Source organism: Aedes albopictus, chromosome 2, assembly GCF_035046485.1.
Source record: "Aedes albopictus strain Foshan chromosome 2, AalbF5, whole genome shotgun sequence".
Classification (NCBI taxonomy): domain Eukaryota; kingdom Metazoa; phylum Arthropoda; class Insecta; order Diptera; family Culicidae; genus Aedes; species Aedes albopictus.
This window is the reverse complement of record NC_085137.1, coordinates 490,948,194-490,970,100: the sequence shown is the minus strand read 5'-3', so window position 1 is coordinate 490,970,100 and position 21,907 is coordinate 490,948,194. Positions and strand designations below refer to the sequence as shown.

The 21,907-nt window shown below is 39.7% G+C and overlaps 1 protein-coding gene across 3 annotated transcripts; it reads left to right on the top strand.

The window, feature by feature from the left end:
- The first annotated feature begins 1,123 nt into the window (after window positions 1-1,123).
- On the top strand, window positions 1,124-16,280 carry LOC109423308 (vacuolar protein sorting-associated protein 35). 3 transcript variants are annotated; one of them, XM_019698242.3, is made up of 7 exons: window positions 1,124-1,518; window positions 12,865-13,254; window positions 13,340-14,142; window positions 14,328-14,994; window positions 15,077-15,291; window positions 15,380-15,563; window positions 15,623-16,280. In XM_019698242.3, exons 1-7 carry the CDS (start codon window positions 1,516-1,518, stop codon window positions 15,782-15,784), a joined length of 2,424 nt encoding a protein of 807 aa, XP_019553787.2. In that variant the 5' UTR covers window positions 1,124-1,515; the 3' UTR covers window positions 15,785-16,280. The 3 variants fall into 3 exon arrangements, with proteins under 3 accessions (XP_019553787.2, XP_019553785.2, XP_019553784.2); XM_019698240.3 differs by lacking the exon at window positions 1,124-1,518 and adding an exon at window positions 9,425-9,583 and having other exon boundaries at window positions 13,340-14,136; XM_019698239.3 differs by lacking the exon at window positions 1,124-1,518 and adding an exon at window positions 9,425-9,583.
- The last annotated feature ends 5,627 nt before the right edge of the window (window positions 16,281-21,907 follow it).

Below are 21,907 nucleotides of genomic sequence, written 5' to 3'. Positions count from 1 at the left end.
CTTTATATTTACTTGAATCTGAAAAGTCGATTTAAACGTTTTCGTGGATGATGATTTGTATTTCTAGCCAAAATTCTAGTTATTTTAAGCTTTAAGCGGTACCCACTTTACGTAATTTATGTTTAGTCCCTTACTGTCAGAGCTGTCAGATCGGTGTAACACGCTAAATATAATTTACACAAAAGGCTATTTACACGGAAAAAAATACACGGTAATGAATATTTATTGGGTACCGGGCTGGACACAGAAAATTTAATGGTTTTCTTTGGTACATCGAGGTCTTGAAATTAGTCTATGGTAATAGGCTCCTAAAGGTCTATCTCAATTTCTGCATAAATCGATCAAGCATTGATTAATATGACTTATTTACTCATTTTTTAAGTATTCCTATTTTAGGTAAAGCCCATAAAATAACTTTTTTAAATATTTAATATTTTTTGCAACACTCCTTGTTTAGCACTCAATTTTGGGTAAATTTTGTTTACCGTGTATGTCAAACAGGAACATTTGTTGTCAAAAGTGAGCCAATGTGATGTCTTTTGCAACCCGCCTTTCCACTTTCGTTACGTCTAGGTTGATCTCGAATGTCAAATAAGACCTGCTCACCATTATTTTATTTTCGAATTTATTAAGTATTCTGTCATTGTTTAAGTTCGAAAAAATACTATTGAAAAGCATGCTTCTTTCGTGTTATACAGCAAAACCGGGAAAATACTTTTCATTTTAGGACCCTATTGTAAATTGCTATAGAGATAAGTGACATTTCAACACACGAACACTAGCGCAAATTTTTCCTCACACAAAAGTGCACGCCGATTGAAAGGCTATTCAGATTGCATATGCAAATATTACCCAATCGAATTGGGTAAAACGGGTAAATAATGATAAAACTAACGTCCGGGGCAAGAGTGCAAATATTTTCCTCGCAGTTTCACAACTACATCTACTAAAAAGGCACGCATACATTTGAACGTGATTACCTCTATGCGGGAATATATATATGAGACTCTTGAAACGCCCACTGATGCACCCCTCGTTTCAATCATATCATCGAAACCATCATCGCGCGATCCGTCATCATTGACAGCCATCGGTGCGACGGGCAACACCAACACAAACGAGCGATGACAAATTCGATTCGCAGTCATTCATCAGAAGCAGTGGAAAATATTTTTATCAAAATTCGGGAGTGTTTTTGCTAGTGAAATTGCAGTGAAATCGTGATAATTCTTCGTGCAAAGTGTAATTTGAAACGGCCACAACAGTGATAAACCATCGGCAACCCAATCGAACGCTGCCGTGTGACGTAAGAACGGCTGTTTTGCACGGAGTAGTTCCGACGACGACGGGCGGTGCGATAGTGACATTTTTTGCTGTAGTGAAAAAACTTCCCCTCTTACGACGATCCCCGATCGAGATTGGATTATCGGATACTAGGGCCGGATTGGAATTGACTAGTCGGAAGCTATCAGGAACTCGAAGCTGAAACATTGAAATCGATCGGGAGCAGTAAATATGGTAAGTGGGAGTTCCTGCTTAGGATTTACATATTTGTATACAAGAACATTCTGCATATGTAGGTTCCAATGGGATTCAATTAGTGGGGCGGGAGCAATGCACTATGAAACATTGTGCCAAGTTCACCGTCCAAATAAAACCCATACAGTTTTTTTTCTCTGTTCGGGGCATAACCACTGCGATCGATATGTGTGTCCTTTGTATAGTGTATGTCTTATACTTTATCATCATCATTTGGAATTGATCTGAAAATTGATGAAAACTACTTGTAAAATTTCTTGAGTCGGTTTGGTGGATCTTCAAAACGATCATCCAATCAAACCAACCGTTTACAAAGTTCCCCTACTCCTTTCCGTTTTCAAATTAGGCATTTAGGAATCTCTGAATGATTTCGTGATGATCTTTCTAGTCAGCACGGAAGCATTCTCGAGATGTTTTATGCAGGTATTGTTAGACAAAATCTAGTACAAATTTCTGACTGTACTTTTAGCGTTATTTTTAAATTAATTTAAACTTTCCTGTGGAAAACTAAACTGGAATATAGACCACTACGATAACACCATAAATAAAATTTATTCTTTTGGAATTTGTTTTTTATAATGTTCATGAATTATTAAAGATTCAGAAAAGTAGGGTGACGATGGGTATTATCGGCAGGTTTATTCTCTTCGTCATGATGGGCTTTTGTCGGCCAAATTCCCTGAAACTTAGACGTATAATTCAGCTTGGTTGCGAAGGATTCGAGGCCATCTCTGAATTCAAAAACTTTCAAAAAACCCCACATGACGAAGAGAGCAAAACTGCCGAAAATACACAATATCCTCTATTTGTTTTTTTTAATGATTATTTGGGAAAAAAAGCTTTAGAATGGGTTTAAATTCTTGTTAGAATCCCTGAAGGGTGTCATTAGGAAGGAATCGCTGATGGGTGGGGAGAGACCTATTCAAATTCTGACGAGTTTCGCGACGACACATTTAAAGGACTTTCTGAAATTGGTGGAATAAGAATGAGGTAAGACAAGTTAGACAGACATATCTTGGGTTATTCAATTTTCTTTAATCTTTTTGATTTTTTATGAATTTTAACACTTATGCTAGTTTTTCGTGCACTTCTTCCATCTGAATCAGATACCTTATTGCGTAAACTTGTTGTTAACAGTGAGTGTTGTGAAGATTTTCTGCCGAATAGTTGATTTTGAACGAGTTTACTGCACCTAGTCTAGCACCAATTCTCAGCACCAGTGCCGAACTTCCAGCAAAAGCAAATGGGAAATCACTTCGGCACCCATCTTTGTGCTGGCGAAGTGTACCCGTCTGCGTGTAAAAGTTGTTTTGAGCACTTGTGCGACTTCAGAGTGAACGTGCGGCTTATTGACTGTGGGTCTCGTTGCGGAACTGTTGCGGGAGATGATTACCTACGGAAGTGCGTTTGGAAAATATGGAACAGGTGATATTTTGATTTGTTTTGCTGGTAAGGTGCCGGGAATTGACGCGGGTGCCCAACTATTTCGAAACCCTATGTTGAGTAATTGCTGAACGTGCTGTCGAAGTCACATTTAAAACCCACAAAAAAAAAACTATGATATAATTAACAATCAGGCAGTAATAGAAAGAGTTTCATCATACAGTATCTTGCTAGTAAAAGAAAATCCTACGCACCGAAACATTATGGTCCCGAAAGTGAACTGAGTGTGATTTTTCTCGTACCGCACTACTCTTCAGTTGAGTATGGTTTGCTCATACATTTGTTTAGTATTTCTTCTGAACAATATCCGGGAAGTTGGAAAAGTGGCATAAAGTTGAAATGTTGGTAGCAGGTAAAGGCAACTGCAATGTACATTATGCATATCGTATATCGCGATTTATTTATTCTAACATAAGATGCGGTTTTTCAGCTCTCTTTCAAAATTTAACTAATAATGGCAGTCTTAGTTTCGTAACCATGTTTAGCAAAACAGCGTGTCCGGATGACCGCACCCTTACTTTTGTAAGAAATTCCCTTACTTTTGTAAGAGATTCTACGAATACAAATTAAATAAAACAGCAACAACAACAAAAGCAGGTGTTTAAATTGACCGAAAAGGAATTAAAAATTATGTAGTATCTGGACTTAAAAGAGTGTGGAGAATTAGCATTAAGTTAAAATTCACAAATACAAAGAAATTAAAAAAAATGGACTTAAAAGCTTCTGTTACTATATTCATTCCTGAGAAGAGGGAGGATGTGTGGTACTGAATCTGCATTGTTATTCGACTAGGCTTCCAATGCACGCCAGTAGCACATGGTCTGCCAAATGCATATCAAGCAATCTAGTAGGCATGCAAACTGTCGTCGCGTCACTACTTCGCGAACGTCAAAGTGTAAACACAAGTTACTTCCTGGGGGCACCCGCTTGTCCACAATAGTCCTAAGCTCCACACAACGTTTTCTCTTAAAAATCACTAAAAATGTTCTAGCAATCATTAGCATTGATATTAAGCGATTCGCACAAATTCGTAGGTGGTAGACCGCTAGACCGCTGCTATGAGGGTTTCCTCTTTTCCGTCCGAACCAAAGCACAAAGATTTGGGACTAATATACATCCAAGAGTTTCCTAGATTCCTAAAGAGGTTCCACTTGGCATTCCTTTAAGAGCCCTTGCCAGAATTCTTTCAAGAAGTACTGCGGAGATTTTTCCAGATATTTTTTCTTGGATTTCTTAAGAAATACCTTCTGAGATTCCTTCAGGAGCTCCTAAAGTCCTGCAATTTTTTTCCGAAACATCCCCAGAAATTAATTCTGAGATTCCTCCAGGAATGTCTTCTAGGATTACGCCAGCCATTTTTCCCGAGATTCCTCCGGGAATTGCTTCCGTGATTTCTCCACAAATATATTCTAGGATCCCTGTAAGATTTGCTTCTGTGATTCCTCAGGAGTTCCATCTGAGATTTTTTTTGGGATTTCTTCAGAAGTTGCCTCTAGGATCCTTTCTGAGATTCCTAAAAGATTTGTCCAGGAACTCCTTCCAGGATGCCTTCAGAGATTCCTCCTGCGATTTCTTCCGGGACTTCTCAAGGAGTTCCGGGAACCCTCCACAAATTCCATTTTAGATTCTTCTATGAACTATTAGGAGAATCTAAAATGGAATTCTTCTCAGGGATCTTCTCAGAAATCCTACTGTATTCCTCCAAAATCTTCTCCGGGATACTTCCAGTAACTACTTCAAACTTCTGGGACTGTTTCTAGAATTACTTCTGGAATTTCTTCAGAAACTCCTTCGTAGATTCCTTCGGGAACTTCTTCCGGGATTCCTTTAGGAAGTCTTGCCGGAATTGTTCTGGAAATTTCTTCAGGATCTCTTTCCAGGATTCATCTACAAACACTTTTTTGGTTAACTCAAAGAGTTCCGTTTGGAATTCCTGCAGATCCTTCTGGAATTTCTCCAGAAGCTCTGGAATTCTGGAAAATATTTTTAAAGAACTCATCAATGGATTTCTTGTAGAACTTTTAATGAAATTATTAGAGATTTTTTTTGAGAATCCCCGGCGAATTTATGGTGGATTTTCTGGTGTAACACCTGGAAGAATTTCAATTGAATTTTATGTGAAATCTCATAGAAAAATTTCGTTTGGAATGCCAAAAGAATCATCATTAAAATCCTTCGTGAAACCCCTTAAATCCCCATCAAATTATGTTACAAAAATAAAAGAAAATAAATTATTTACAAAGGATTAACATATCACGAACACATAGAACCTTACAAAAGCACAATATACAGACATCACAAATCGGCACAGCACAACACATAACATAAATGTGCCCTGTTATCCAGATGGATAACTCTTTCTGATCACAGGATGACGAGGTTTCATGTATTGGTTTGGGTCCATCAGTCATCCTGGAATTGTATTTTATTTGGCGGTATGCCTTTTAGTTCACATAGCATTTGTTGCTGTGTTCATAGCTTGGAAAACTAATCCTAATTGGGCATCCCGTTTCAGGGTTCGATACTTGAGCTCAACAACTTGAAGTCCGTGGCAGGGAAGGCTTACATCTCTAGTACTTGGCCGCTGCCCGAAATAGCCTGAAAGTTGGCAATCAATATTGGATTGCATTTCATATTTTGTCAGAACCCTATAAATGTGTATTAAACTCGGGGAATATTTACAACTTAAAATGAAACATTTAGCACAAAGAACGCACGAATATAGAATTTATGACACATTTAACAATTATTCTGTCTTATAATTGTAACAAATATTTATACCCGTAACACAATCCAACGTTTGAGCAAGAATTTTTCGTGAATCGTTCACCGATTCACGAAAAATTCAGCTCTCATATGCTTCATATCCTTCATAACAATAGTGTTAAGGCCATATGCTTAACACTACGATAAAGATAAATAACTTAACCTAAACTCAAAACAAAACCAAAACGAGTGATGCTACCCGAAAGCCACAATGCTTTCCAGAAACGTAGCGGTGAACAGGACTAACAAGTCCCCAGAAAACACCTTTACTCAAAAAAAAAGATTGTTACCCGAAAGCCAAACTGCTCTCCAAATCACGTAACGAATAAATCTAACCTAAACTAAACTTTACTTTTAGGGAGGTTAACTGTCCACAAAAATAAAATGGCCTTAAGACTGAAGTTATAATCCTTCCGGCTAGCTGTACGGGGTTTTTCAGTTGGGCGCCATGTTACAAAACACAACATGGAACCCTACAAATGCAAGGGCCCCACGTTGGGCGCCATGTTACAAAAATAAAAGAAATTAATTATTACAAAGTATTAATTCATCACGATACACATAGAACCTTACAAATGCACAAATTAGGAACATCACATAGACGCAGCACAACACATAACATAAAGTGTGCCCTGTTATCCAGATGGATAACTCCTTCCGATTACAGGATGACGAGGTTTCATTTTTTGGTTTGCGTCTATCAGTCATCCTGGAATTGTATTTTAGTTGGCAGTATGCCTTTTAGTTCACAGTAGTTGTTACTGTGTTGTTCATAGCTTGGTTTTGTCTAGGAAAACTAATCCTGATCGGGCATCCCGTTTCGGGTTTCGATACTAGAGCTCTATGACTTGAAGTCTGTGTCAGGGAAAGGTTTACGTATCTAGTTCTTAATCGCGGCCCGAAATGGCCTGAATGTTGGCAATCGAAATAGGATTGCACTTCATCGGCCTCTATCCTGCCAGAACCCTATAAATGTTAATTAATACTAGGGTAATATTTACAAATTAAAATTCAACATGTAGCATAAGGAACGAACGAATATTGAACTTTAAACACATTAAACAATTATTCTGTCTTATTATTGTAACAAATATTTATACCCGTAACAATTCCCCGTTAAAATTTTTGCCGGTTTTTCATCCAGAACTACATAAAATTAGGGTGGGGTGGGGCAAGATGGGTCACCTAAGGATGGATCATCATAACTTTGTAAATACAAATCGTATTGGTTTGTATTCGTCCTCTACCCTTCAATACACTAGTTAGCTATGCTAAAAGTCGATAAAAAGTTCATTAAATACAAAATATGAGATTAAACAAGTAGTTTTAAAAAGTGACCGCTTTTGCGCCGTGAAAAAAGTGCGGGGCAAGATGTGTCACCTTTCAAGTAATTCACATTTTCTCAACGAAAAACGTCAAAATATAAGATTTGTTCCGTATTCATATATGCTCCATATCCATACTGAGTAAACAAGAGCTACTAGTAAACATTTTATAAATTTATTTAAAAAACTAAAAACTTGGCGATTTTAGTGGTCCTAAGACGACTTCGAAAATCGATGTTTCCACTAAAAAAATATCATAATTTTATGTTATAATTTTAGGCGTTCATTTTGCTTGAAGTAAGTTATGAGATAGTCTTATAATAAAAAATAAACAACTTTTAACTGCTCCAAAAATACGCTCAAGATTGAAGGTGATCCATTGATTATGTGAAATGTATCGCTTTAAAAAAACGGCTAAAACCATTTTATTTTTTTATTTCTAACGAGAGTTAATAATTTTTGAAACGATACCCCAAACGCCTAAACTTTTGTATAAGCATGCTGGTCATCTAACAAAATTATTAACATTATCAAAATATGAGTAATGCGCCCGAAAATGGCACTGACCCAAAAATTTTGTGAGCACAACTCCTTGAAAACCAATATTTTCCTAATTCTTATTTTTTCATATGCCCACAATCACTAGTTAGTCTTCTTTGGAATAAAAGTTTCTGCAATGATCAAAAAATATGTGAGGGTAATTTTTTGAAAAGTGTGCAAAATTAGGCACTAGATACGCTAAGTATTATGCGCTTAATGGTAATAGTTTTTATCGATGAAGCGTTCAGTTGGGATTTGACTCCGTATTATCTAGACCGCCGCTTTAAGGAAAAACTTCAGAGAATACAAACATGGCTGCCACAATGACCGACTTGGTCCCCTACACACGTTTTCAAGTGCACCAAGTGCTCTCGATTTGGAAAGTCTGTCTCTTTTTGCAAGAAAGCAAAGCCAGAACAAACAAGTGCGGCTTGGCTCAATGCTTCGTTCGTCAGATTTGTGCTTCTACCCAGACAACCAGTAATCGTAGAACATGTTGCATAAGATGATAAAGTGGAGGCCATATGCGTACATGCTTCCATTTAGGCGCATGTTAAATGTTACATCTTATTCAACATCTTATACGACCACTGGTTGACTGGGTATAGTTTGTTTGCAAAATTGCAATTTCCTGAGATTTCTTGATGTTTCACCATAACCAACTAAGCCACATAACAAGTAACGATTCTGCGGAATAGAAAACCAAACTGACTCCGAAGCCACACCGTCAACACTCTCTTTTCCCAACTTTAACCCTCTAACACCCAAATTTGATTTTGAACTGAATATCATTTTTCGTCGTCTTAAATCGATTTAAACATGTTTTGAAAGGTGATTTTTTTTAATTCTCGATTTTGTGAATTTCAGTTTTTGTTTTTTCTAATTTTTATTTTTGAACATCCCCACACTTTTATAGTTTTCCTGGAAGCCTATTTGGGAGACGGATTTTTTGAGACGAAAACATTTTGAGATTTTATGATTATTGTTGAAATATATTTATTTTATTTTTTTTCATTGAAAATTTTATTTTCCGTGTAATTTTAAGGAAAATCATTTTAAAGTGTATTCGATACCCTTAAACTATTTTACCACAGACAAACAGACGTATCACTTGGAACAAAATGCGATAAAAATCGTCGTCATAAAACATAATCGCCCAATACTAATTACGCTGTTGTTCGCAAACCCACTGAGTAGATGTCGGTAGTGAGCAAACGTCAAACAGGAGCAAAAACGATGCGAGCGCCATGAGCGAGCGATTTGCGAACTACGGAATATTTGAATAATTCGTTAAAAAGGGAAACGATGCGAAGTATGTAGAGTGAGACGTCTGTTATTTTACTATGTTAGAATGATTTGGGGAAACATTAAAATATGTCATTTGTAGCGAATCAATACAAAATAATCAAAAGCGTCTGAAAGGTGACTAAAACAACAATTTTTTAATGATTTTTAAAAAATGTAAATACGCTTTGAAAGACACCAAAAACCATTTCGAGATATGCAGAACAGTCCTAAGTATCAGCCAAAAATATACAAATTTTGATTATCCACGAAACAAAAATTACATAAATGCTCAAACTATACCCCGTCTAAAGGCGGGGATGGGTTGTAGGATTGTTCATTACCAAAAAATCACCTACCACTACGAAATCAGTTCATCTAATTTTAACGCCTAATTTAAAACTTTAGACCACTGTGCAACGACCAAAGCGAGAGCGCAAAATATTTGACCAATCAACCGAAAGTGGGAAAGAAGAACGCATCGGTTATCAGCTCGAGAGGTATACGTAGTTATCGGCGAGCTTCTGCTTGCTGCAGTTTAGTACAGGCAAGTCTACCGACCAGCCGGGACTAAGTTAAGTAGAAAAAGAAAAGATTTCGTTTTGTGCTCCATCCGGAACGGAACGGTACCAAAGATGTACCTGTGGAATTCCGCCACCTACGACAATTCGGCATTGTACCAGAAGGTGGGTACCCGCGGGAAACCTGTTATTGGAGTTCGAATCGAATCAGAAGCACGAAACCGTGCCAAGGATTGATGCAGTTGAGGCCTTCGTGGCGATGTGTCAATTACATATTTATCAGTGTTTGATAGCCATTTAAATTGATTCTCTATACGCTGAAATAAGGTATTCAATGTGGTGTTTCGGTTGTAGATAACATTGGATTCAAATATTTTGAATTTTTATTTACTCTTTTTAATTTTGTTGATTTAATTGATTAATTATCTGAATTCACGTCAATAATTCACACCTTAACATTTGATCTATTGGATTGCTAGTAGACGACGAACTCATCGACGAGTGTTCATGGAGTTTGACAAACAGTAAACACATTCTAGTATGATGACTGGTAATTCTCTAACTTTGTCCCAATACCCAAATCCAAAATACAAAATACATACGCTTGCAAATCAAAAGCCTCGTTCGCCGGATAATGGCGAAGAGTCTGCACATCTCTTGAAGTGACAAGCCAACAAGGCTTAAAAAATTAACCAAAAATTTACCAAAAAATATTGTTTTTCTAATTTCTTTCAATTTTTTATATAATTCTCCAAAGAATTCTCAAATAGTCATTATGAAGTTTTTTGTCAGTAATTTTCGCTCAAGCTGCCAAGAAATGATTAAGACAAAAGTTCAAATAACTCGTCACAAATATCGCAACCCGAGCAGGGAATGAGAACAAACAAATTGTTAACTAATTTTGTTATTAATAACAAAATGAAATCAAAACGAGTTCTCGTTTCATTTTTTTTTAAATTTAATATCTAATTGAGATATAATTTTGTTATCATTTCAAAAACTTGAACAAAGAGTGATTATTTCTCAAGTTATTTCCAATTGTATATTTGAAAACTGCACCATTCGCACTTTCGTATGGAAATAACGACGATTTCCACAATGCTCCAAATTTCTCACACTTTGATATAAATGAGTGAAAAGAATGTAATTATTATCTTCGCCATAGAATAGCTGAAAGTCTTTTACAAACTGTGGTAATCTTCTTTCGCATTTCTGAATCGTTTCAGTAGTTAAGTTTTTATTTAAGGTGAATATATAACGAAGCCACACCTCGAATTTTAAAAAGCACAAATCTGAAGAGCCTAGTATTGGTTTGCGCTGAAAAGTTGATCGTTTGGTCACCACCAGCAGGTCATCAATCGATCAACATTTCAGCGCAATCCGTTTTTTGATTCCTCAGATTAGTGCTCTTGAAAATTCGAGGTGTGGCTTCGTTATGTATTCACCTCAACAACTAGCTGTCCCGGCAAATGTCGTTCTGCCTGCCTACTGTGTTTTTGACTGCTATGTAGCTGTGTAGAAAAATGCTTCGAAAAATGGAATTTCAAGCTTTCTCGTTTTCGGTGCGGTCCCAGTCAATTTTCAATTATTTTTTTATTCAATTATTTTTTCGTACGAACACGTCGGAGCCCTGCACGAATGAAACACTGAAAGACTGGTGTAGATCCGTTGGCCCGTTTCCGAGCCTATTCATAACATACAAACGTCATTCCATTTTTATTTATATAGATAGAAATGCAGTAGATGAAAGCTGCATAAAATGATCTAAATACTTTCTATTTGGAATTCCTACCATACGCGGACAAAAATAATGTAGTAGAAACATTCTATCGTAACGTTAAAACGTTTTGACGCCTTTTTGGACAGATTTTTCATTGTAACTCTTCTCAGGTACTGGTATCTCACAGTGGTTTGTGTACTTGAGGTTGTGAACATCAAAAGGATAAATCTGAGGATACATTAGTATTTTTTTTATCATTTGTAGGATAATGTTGAAATTAGTGATTTATTTTATTTTTTATCAACTGTGTAGTGAACGCAGTGGACCTATGGACGAGACGCCACTGGTTTTCAATTAGGGGATTGTGGGGCAAGATGGCCACCCTAAGCTTAGGCGCCTTGGGAGCATATACTTTCAATGTTGTTTTATGTCTTTTCCATCTTCTTAACACATAAAAGCATTTTATTTTGCACTACGAATGCAAAATAAATTCATTTGTAAAATGCTACTTTCGACATAGATTTTATGCCATATGGGGCAAGATGGCCACCCCCTCGAGGCAAGACGGCCACAGAGCTATTTTTTTACATTTAGTTTGCTTCAATCCGTAAGCAACGTTCAATAAACCAAGGTCGAATCATCCGCAACGCTTTGCCTACAGAGGGTGTTGTGTTTGCTAACATTTTCTTTATGATAATGTTTGAAATAAAATTGATAGGAATTTCTTTGAAAATGTTCTATGATTTGGCCCATTGTTTAAAACAAACTTGTTTCTCTCGAAACGATTTATCTACGGATACATTACTACTCTTTTCTTGCATTATAATGTAATATATTGTATAACGTAACGAACCCTCTTATGGTGGTTTTAGCTATGATTTTCCAGCCCTGCGCCAAAATATTTAATGAAACCAATCACCGTTCAATACCAAATAACTTCAAAGATGTTCTGAGGTATCATCTCCATCGCAGTTAGTTTTAACTTCTCTAACTAATATGAAAATGCAATTTTCTGTGGTTTTGCAGTATTTCTAAACATCAAAAACAGTTTTGAGGCAGCTTTAGATTGGTTTTTAGATGGCGACATAGACCTTACCACAGGTGGCCATCTTGCCCCGAATAATTACGATACGTTTATCATTTTTTATATGACATAATTAATTTAAAACATTGAAATTTTATTGTCGAGGTTTAACAACAGTCACATATAGACACCATTAAAAATTAAAAATAAGTTTTAAAACGATGTTATTTCATTATTAATCCTTAAAATCAGATAACTTAATACTAGGGAACGTTCAAAAATTACGTCCAAGATTTGGGGGAGGGGGGGGGGGGGGGTCTAGAAAAGTGTGACAGTACGTGTATTAGGTATAGGAAAATAGCGTGACAGAGGGGGGAGGGAGGGGGGGTCTAGAAATTTGAATCTTCCCCTATAAGAAAACACTGTTTTTGAACACTCAAACTTTAAACACTATTTTATAGCAGATTTTCCAAACGAATAGTAACTTTTTCGCACATTATAAACATGAAGCATTGTTTATAATCACAACCCATGCAGAAAATATTTTTGTGTTGCGAAATAATGCTTAAAACACAGGGTGGCCATCTTGCCCCATATGGCCATCTTGCCCCACAAACCCCTAGTTCTCATTCCCTGCTCGGGAAGAAATACCCTGCCATTTAATTCATAACCCCTTCTCCTTGATCTGCCTTCTTCTTCTAGCCGCAAACGCCGATCAACTCGCTGGACGAGCAGGACAAACTGCTTAGCGATGCCATCACCGTGGTACGGGCACAGGCCTTCCAGATGAAGCGCTTCCTGGACAAGCAACGCCTGATGGAGGCCATGCGGTGTGCATCCACGATGCTAGGTGAACTCCGCACGTCGCTACTCTCGCCGAAGAGTTACTACGAGCTGTACATGGCCATTACGGACGAGCTGCGACACTTTGAACACTATCTGCTGGATGAGTTCCAAAAGGGCCGGAAGGTGCCGGATCTGTACGAGCATGTGCAGTACGCGGGAAATATCGTGCCGCGTTTGTATCTGCTGATTACGGTGGGATTGGTTTACATTAAGACCAATTCTTCGCTGAAGAGGAGTATCTTGAAGGTTTGTAGGCGATAGGGTGTCCTCAAACTCTGTCAGTTAAATAGGGGCCTTAAATTTTTACTCGAAATCTTTTTTTTTTCAACAGGATCTGGTGGAAATGTGCCGCGGAGTTCAGCATCCACTGCGTGGGCTGTTTCTCCGAAACTACCTGCTACAGTGCACCAGAAACATCCTTCCGGATGTCTTGAGCAACGGAGATGAACACGAAGGCACCGTCATCGATGCGATAGATTTCGTGCTAACGAACTTTGCTGAAATGAACAAGCTGTGGGTTCGAATCCAGCATCAAGGACACTCCAGCGAGCGGGCTCGACGGGAAAAGGAACGTGAAGAGTTGAAGATCCTGGTTGGAACGAATTTGGTTCGGCTGTCGCAGCTGGAATCGGCCACGTTGGAGATCTATCAACGGTTGATTTTGCCCGGAATTCTGGAACAAGTGGTCAGCTGCCGCGATGCCATCGCTCAGGAATACCTGATGGAATGCATCATCCAAGTATTTCCGGATGAGTTCCACCTACAGACACTGGATCCGTTCTTGAAATCGTGCGCCCAGCTCCAGTCCGGAGTAAACGTAAAGAACATCATCATTTCATTGATCGATCGGTTGGCTTTGTACAATCAAAGAAACGAAAACATCACGAAAACCACATCCGGAACGGAGGTCATCTCGGCCATTCCTGCGGATGTTCAGCTGTTTGAGGTTTTCAGTACACAGATCGCGTATATTGTACAGTTGAGAACCGATATGCCGCTGGAGGATACCGTTTCGTTGCAAGTGGCACTGGTCAGCCTTGCCCAGAAGGTCTATCCCGATCGGGTGGATTACGTCGACAAGGTGCTGGAGACTACGGCGCAAATCCTCGATCGGCTGAACATGACCAAGTATTGGTAACTCTCGGTGTGGCGTCAGGTGGTGATGATTGACGTGAATTTTGATTTTGTTTTTAGTTCACTGTTTTTTTTTTGGGTTATAAACTTTATTCAATATTATTTAGACATCTACGTCAATCACGCATGTGACGCCAATATAACAAGAATGAAAGCAGTTTCTAATCGCCCATATTTCCTTTCAGCATTTCGCATTCCCTCTCGGTAAACCAGGAATTGTCTCGGCTGCTTCGTCTCTGCGTGGACTTCTACAACAACATTTTGACGATCCTGCAGCTGCAGTACTTCACTCCCTTGCTGGAGAAATTCGATTACACATCTCGAAAAGCACTCTCACTTTACATAGTTATGAACATCTTGGAAAACGAAACTCTCATTCCGACGGCCGAGCACGTAGATAGTGTACTGGGAATGATTTCACCGCTGATCCGCGACCAGGACGATCAACCCGGCGACAAAGTGGACCCGGAGGACTTTGCCGAGGAGCAGGGAATCGTTGGCCGGTTTGTGCACCTGCTTCGATCGGACGATCCCGACACACAGTACAAGATCCTTACTGCCTCGCGGAAGCACTTCGGCCTCGGTGGACAGCAAAGGATACGGTACGTGCTGCCGCCGCTGGTGTTCCAAGCCTACCAGTTGGCCTACAAGTACAAATCGATTGCCGCCGAGGACGAAATGTGGGACAAAAAGTGCCAGAAGATATTGCAGTTCTGTCACAGCACGATTGCCGTCTTGGCGAAGTCGGAACTTCCGGAGTTGGCTCTTCGGTTGTACCTGCAGGGGGCGCTGTGCATTGGGCAGATCGCCTATTCCAATCACGAAACGGTGGCGTATGACTTCATGACACAGGTAATTGAGAGACCTTTTAATCAATGGTTAATCACGAGATACCATTTACTCATCAACTGTGTTTCGCGCGATTCATTTGTAGGCCTTCTCACTTTACGAGGATGAAATCTCCGACTCCAAGTCGCAGTTTGCCGCCATCACGCTGATCGTGTCCACCGTGGAACAGATGACATGCTTCTCGGAGGAAAATGCTGAACCCCTGCGTACCAACTGTGCCCTGGCTGCGTCGAAGTTGCTGAAGAAACCGGACCAGTGCCGAGCGGTCGTTACCTGTGCCAGCTTGTTCTGGAGTGGAAAGTGAGTAGAATCAATTAAAAAAAAACTCAATGCTTATATGCCATGTGGACAAAGTTGTGAATAAATACTTATTATCTCATCCTTTCAGACAAAACGGTCAAGAGCTTCGCGACGAGAAGCGTACCCTCGAATGCCTCAAGAAGGCAGCCAAGATTGCCTCCCAGTGTTTGGACGTCGGTGTCCAGGTGCAACTGTACGTGGAACTGTTGAACCACTACCTGTTCTACTATCAACGAGGGAATGCACAGATTACAATTTCCATGCTGAATCAGGTAAGATCTCTTCTTATTTCCACGCCTATCGAAGCTCATCGGCGTTATTTCATTTGCAGTTGATTGCCAAAATCAACGAGGAGCTCCCGAACCTGGAACCAACGGAGGAAACCAAACAGATCGAAATGCACTACCAAAACACGCTGGCCCACATCCGGAGTCGGATGGAGTCCAACGATAGTGGGTTGGAGGTCTCGTTCGCTGGTATTACGCTGAATTAGAAAGGTCTTCTTCACACGATGGCATCGTCAGTGGTGAGTCAGTTCTCATTTTTCAAACTCTCATTATTTGCGCTAGAATGAAAAGCGGATGAATTTAGATTTTTTGTCCAAGGCATTTACTTTTGCGGGATCAAAACGAACAAAAATGGATGGAAAATTTATTTGACGATTATTTACTGACGACAGCGTCCGAGACAAAGTCAAACTATATTAAACGTACGTACGTAGGAGAAAATTTTGTGTGAAAAAAAATCTGAGATATGATGAGAGAAAGAGAGCTACTACAACAACACTAACTTGATAAGACTTCTAGGAAATCAAAGTTAATTGAAGATAGTTGAGCATTGATTATGAATAATCTTTTAGAGGATTACATCTTTGAGTATCGAATATTATTAGGTTCTATATTGCATATATATTGATTGTAATGATTGTGTAATTAACAAACACAATGCATGGAAATGCATGAAAAATATAAACACCGTGTATTAAGTTACCAAGGTAGTACTTTTCTGGAAAGAAATTATTCCTTACCTCACTTCCCGGTCAGAGCAAGGGTCAGACTAAGGCCTGAGTGACCTCTGCTGTACATAGGAGTCGTCTCCATCCTACTCGGACTATGGCTGTGTGTCTCCAGTTCCGCATTTTGCGAAGGGTCCGCAGGTCGTCCTCCACTTGAACGATCCACCAAGCTCGCTGCGTACCACTTTTTTTTGTGGTGGTTGGTTCTCTCAGCAGTTGATGCAGATCGTGATTCATTCGCCTTTTCCAAGTCCCATCTTCTATTTGCACTCCGCCGTAGATGGTACGCAACACCTTGCGTTCCGTTGGTCCTTTGTACATGGAGTCCATGCTTCGTGCTCATAGAGGACTTCCGGTCTAATAAGCGTTTTGTAGATAGTTAACTTCGTGTTACGGCGAACTTCATTCGATCGTAGAGTTCTGCGGAGTCCAAAGTAAGCTCGATTTCCTGCCATAATGCGTCTCTGAGTTTCTCTGCTGGTGTCGTTGTCGGCGGTCACCAGTGAGCCCAAGTACACGAATTCAACAACCACCTCGATTTCATCACCGTCGATAGAAATTCGATTTGCCTGGCTTCATACTTTGATCGAATGTACGTTTCCGCCATCGTCTCAAATTTACGAGCAATAATATCAATATCATCAGCGAAACCAAGCAGCTGAATGGACTTCGCGAAAATCGTTCCACTTGTGTTTATCCCCGCTCTCCTTATTACACCCTCTAAAGCAATGTTGAACAGCAAGCATGAAAGATCATCCCCTTGCCGTAACCCTCTGCGAGATTCGAAGGGATTCGAGAGTGTCCCTAATACTCGAACTACGCACTGAATCGCTCGATCCATCGTCGTCTTGATCAATCGTATTAGTTTATCCGGGAATCCGTTGTCGTGCATAATCTGCCATAGCTGTTCTCGATCGATGAACAAGTTATGTGTGGACACGTTGTATTCGCGGCATTTCTGCAACACCTGGCTGATGGCGAACATCTGGTTCGACGTAGCGCGTTCATCCTGATATTGCCCCACGAACTCTCTTGCAATCGGTGATAGACGACGGCATAAAATTTGAGAGAGTATCTTGTAGGCAGCGCTCAGTAGTATGATCGCGCGGTAGTTCCCGCAATCCAACTTGTCGCCGATTTTGTAGATGGAACACGCGATACCTTCCATCCATTCCTCCGGTAATACTTCCTCCTCCCAAATTTTGGTAATGACCCAGTGTAGTGCTTCTCCACCGTATTTTAGAAGCTCCCTTGGTAGTTGTTCTGCTCCAGCGGCTTTGTTGTTTTTCAACCGGCTAACCTCCTCCTCAATCTCTTGGAGGTCAGGGGCCGGAAGTCTTCCGTCCTGTGCACATACTCCTAGATCTGTTACCACGCCACCTTCGCTACTTGCAACGTCGATGAGGTACTCATCGTAGTGCTGCCGCCACCTCTCGACCACCTCACGCTCGCTCGTGAGAATATTCCCGTGATTATCTCGGCACATGTCGGCTTGTGGCACAAATCCTCTGCGCGAGCGGTTCAGCTTCTCGTAGAACTTTCGTGTGTCCTTAGCGCGGTAAAGCTCTTCCATCGCTTCGCGATCTCGTTCTTCCTGCTGGCGCTTCTTCATCCGGAAGACTGAGTTCTGCCTGTTTCGCGCCTGTTTGTAACGTGCCTCATTCGCTCTCGTACGGTGTTGCAGCATTCTCGCCCATGCTGCATTCTTCTCGTTTTTCAACTGTTCACATTCGCCGTCGTACCAGTCGTTTCTGTGATTCGGAGTCGCGAAGCCTAGTGCTGTAGCCGAGGTACTACCTTAGGCGGATCGGATGTCCCTCCAGCCATCTTCAAGTGTAGCTGCGCCAAGCTGCTCTTCCGTTGGTAGGGCCACTGCTAACTGCTGCGCGTAGTCTTGAGCCACTTCTACGTTACGCAGCTGCTCGATGTTGAGCCGCGGCATTCGACTTCGACGCGTGGTGATAACTGTCGAAAGTTTTGAGCGCATGCATACAGCGACTAAGTAGTGATCCGAATCTGAATTCGCACTGCGGTATGTGCGGACATTGGTTATATCCGAGAAGAATTTACCGTCGATTAGAACGTGGTCGATTTGGTTTTCTGTTTGGTGGTCGGGTGATCTCCAGGTGGCTTTGTAGATACAGGGGATAGACAAAATGATCGGGACAGGCAAAATTTTCACTTTTCAAAAAATGTTCAATTAGCTGTAACTTTTCGAAAAGTGCACCAAATATTTTCAAATTTTTACTGTAAGTTCCTCAACTAGTTGTGTATCAGTGGACGAAATTTGGAAAAGATCGGACATTTCTTCACGAAGTTATGAAGATTTTTGAAAAAGGTCAAATTATCCGATAGCCAACTTTGAGCTGTTATATCTCCAGATTCAATGAACCGAATGCAATGAAATTTTGACCATTTATGACTTATATAATGAGCTATGAAAAACCATTGACTTAACTTAATATTCTTAACACGGAAGAAAATTATAACGATTAGATTATTTTTCTAATAAAACACCAAATTATCCAAAACATCAACATCGTTTCAAAATTCAAGATGCAAATTATAGTTCATTTAGTTTTCCTCTAATTGACTTATGTATAAGTACGTTTTGTAGGAAAGTAACAACATAACCGCCAATAAATTGAAAAAGTAATAGGATGCATATTAAAAATAAACCAATTTACTAAAAAATCGTGAAAAAATTTAAATCGCTATAACTTTTTCGCTTGTTAAAAATTTCAAGTTAAGTCAAATGTTTTCTAGAGTTCATTATATAAGTCATACAAGGTCAAAATTTCATTGCAATCGGTTCATTGAATCCGGAGATATAGCAGCTCAAAGTTGGCTATCGGATAACTTTATCTTTTTGAAAAATCTTTATAACTTCGTGAAGAATTGTCCGATCTTTTCCAAATTTTGTCCACTGATACACAACTAGTTGAAGAACTTACAGTAAAAATTTGAGAATATTTGATGCACTTTTCGAAAAGTTACAGCTAGTTGAAAATTTTTTGGAAAGTGAAAATTTTGCCTGTCCCGATCATTTTGTCTATCCCCTGTATCTTTGCGGGGGAAGAAGGTGCTTCGGACTACCATACCACGGGAGGCTGCAAAGTTTACGCATCGCTGGCCGTTATCATTCGATACGGCGTGCAGGCTGTTTCGCCCGATTACCGGTCTGTACATTTTCTCCCTTCCTACCTGCGCGTTCATGTTGCCGACAACGATTTTCACGTCACGCGACGAGCAACCATCGTATGTTTGCTCTAACTGCGCGTAGAACGCTTCTTTCTCGTCATCGGGTCTCCCTTCATGTGGGCAGTGGACGTTGATGATGCTGTAGTTGAAGAAACGGCCCCACGATGTCAAAGTTGCGGGGATGCAATTCGTCGTAGATAAACCATAACCAGTCGCATCCTGCGAAACCAAGCGACTTGCAATTCCATGTTCCAAGTTTTCAATCGTAGTCGCGAGGGTCTTTGCCAATTGTATCGAGTCGTATTTTCTCCTATGTTATTCGTAATGGGATTTTTTACGGGTGGCTTATTGGGCCTACGCCAACACTCCTGTCCAGCCGGAGGGCCATCGTGCCAGTTCTGTTTAGCGTCCCAACCAACACTGTGTTGACCATGCTAATGGGGCTATCACCTTGGATCTAGCTGGGCGTGGTGCAGCGTTTCTTACTCAGCCGCTGGATGCCAGAACAGACGCTGTTTGAGCTGCACCTCCTTGGTGAACAGACGCTCGGGTCGTAGCTCCTCAATCTAGCTGAAGTCGGAAGGAAAACACGACAACAGTGCCCAGACTGCACTACCAGCTAAGCACACACCTCTTAGCTGGCGGTCTTTGTCATCGCTTGACCCGTGGAAGCATGAGGTAGGAACTTAGGGTGGCCAGATGGTTTTATTCGATATCGGTAGAATTACTGAATAAAAATCGGTAGTTATCGGTAGGCTTGAAAAATAGCTTGAAACGCAGTTCTCAACAAAAACAGACATATCGAGTTGAAACAGAATCAACCTGATGAATCTTTGGGAACATAGATAACCATAGACTCTGGGGCATAGAACATAAAATTCAAATATCATGGGAAATATTGAATTAACATAGGTAAGTACTGAAATAATGCAGCTTATCAACACTGTATTCTACCATCTTCTTTCTAGAGATTATACCGTGGATGACTCCAGATTTTTACTGGGATTCTCTCAGGTATTCTTGCTAGTATTCCTTCAGGATTTCATGCTGAGTTTTTTTGAGATCTATTCTTCGAGAGGCTCTTGTTGGGGTTCCTCCAGGAATTCGTCCAACGATTCCTCCAAAGATTTAATCCAGCCATTCCTCGTGGAATTTCTCATGGAATTCTGTTTAATATTTTTCGAAGAATGCTTTTGAGATTCCTTCACGCATTTAAGTTAACTCCAGAAATTTCTGTGAAGTTTTCTGTATAAATTCTTACTGGGATATGTTAAGCATTTACTGTCGCAGTTACTACAGGAATTTCTCTAAAAATCCATTTGGGATTCCTTTTAGGATTGCTCCAGATATTCCTCCTGTGATTTCTTCAGGAATTCTCCAACGAGTTCATCTAAGGATTTTTCCGGAGATTCTTGCGTATATTTGTTTAGAGATTTCACTAAGGGTTCTTTTAGAAATAAATGTATCTAGAGATTCCTTCAGGGATTGCTCCAAGCATCTTTCCAAGAATGTCTCCAACAATTTCTCCTTATATGCCTCCAAGAACTCCGGGATTCCTCCAGGTATTTCTGCTGGGATTGATCTAGGGATTTCGGTATGGATTTTCCTTCTAAGATTTCGCCTGAAATTCCTTCTCTAAAATTTCTGCTGTAATTCTTCCTTTCGTGATTTGTTCAAGGATTCTTCCAGGAATTTCCTGAGCAGTTTTATCTAGCGATTCCTTTGAGAATATGTTATGGAATTTATCTAACAATAACTGCTGAGATTCTTCAAGCAATTTCTGCTCCTGAGATGCATCCATGGATTTTTTTCCACTGTTTACACATATTCACTGTTATCACATTTTTTTGTTAATATAATGAAGATTTGATTTGTTTTATTATTTAAACAATTATTTATTTATTTTTCATAATAACTTTAAAACTTGCCCAGAGAATCGATTTAAAATTTATTGGAAGAACTCATAAATAAATTTCTAGATAAATTCCTCAAGAATATAATGATGCCTTTCGAGATTCTTAAACGATTCCGTTGTACCGTAAACCGGGGTCAAATTGATCAGCGGGGTGAAATTTATCACTTGGGTACTACATTGTAATTACATACCAGGAACTTCTAAGCGTCGCAATGATTTCAAACTTCTTACTTTACCTAGTTCATAGATGTCTAGGGATGAGTTAATCTATTATTTTTTTTGAAAAATGTTAGTTTTGCCTTATTTTTTAAAAGAATTTGCAATGTATTTCTCACTTAGCTGAAATCATTGCTTCTAAACAATCGATTGCCACTACGACTTCCCGTAAATTTTTCGTTCTAACATTTTTGTGGAGCCTTGGTTGGAAAGTTATGAAGCTATTCTGAATATGAATAAGTTTAAAAAAAGTTCTTTTTTGACGAAAA

Bases quoted from the DNA above. Each gene is read 5' to 3' on its own strand.
- LOC109423308 (XM_019698239.3), top strand. From the start codon at position 9,533: ATGTACCTGTGGAATTCCGCCACCTACGACAATTCGGCATTGTACCAG. The intron at 9,584-12,864 runs GTGGGTACCCGC...TTCTTCTTCTAG, and splicing joins ATTCGGCATTGTACCAGAAG to CCGCAAACGCCGATCAACTC. The intron at 15,564-15,622 runs GTAAGATCTCTT...TTTCATTTGCAG, and splicing joins CAATTTCCATGCTGAATCAG to TTGATTGCCAAAATCAACGA.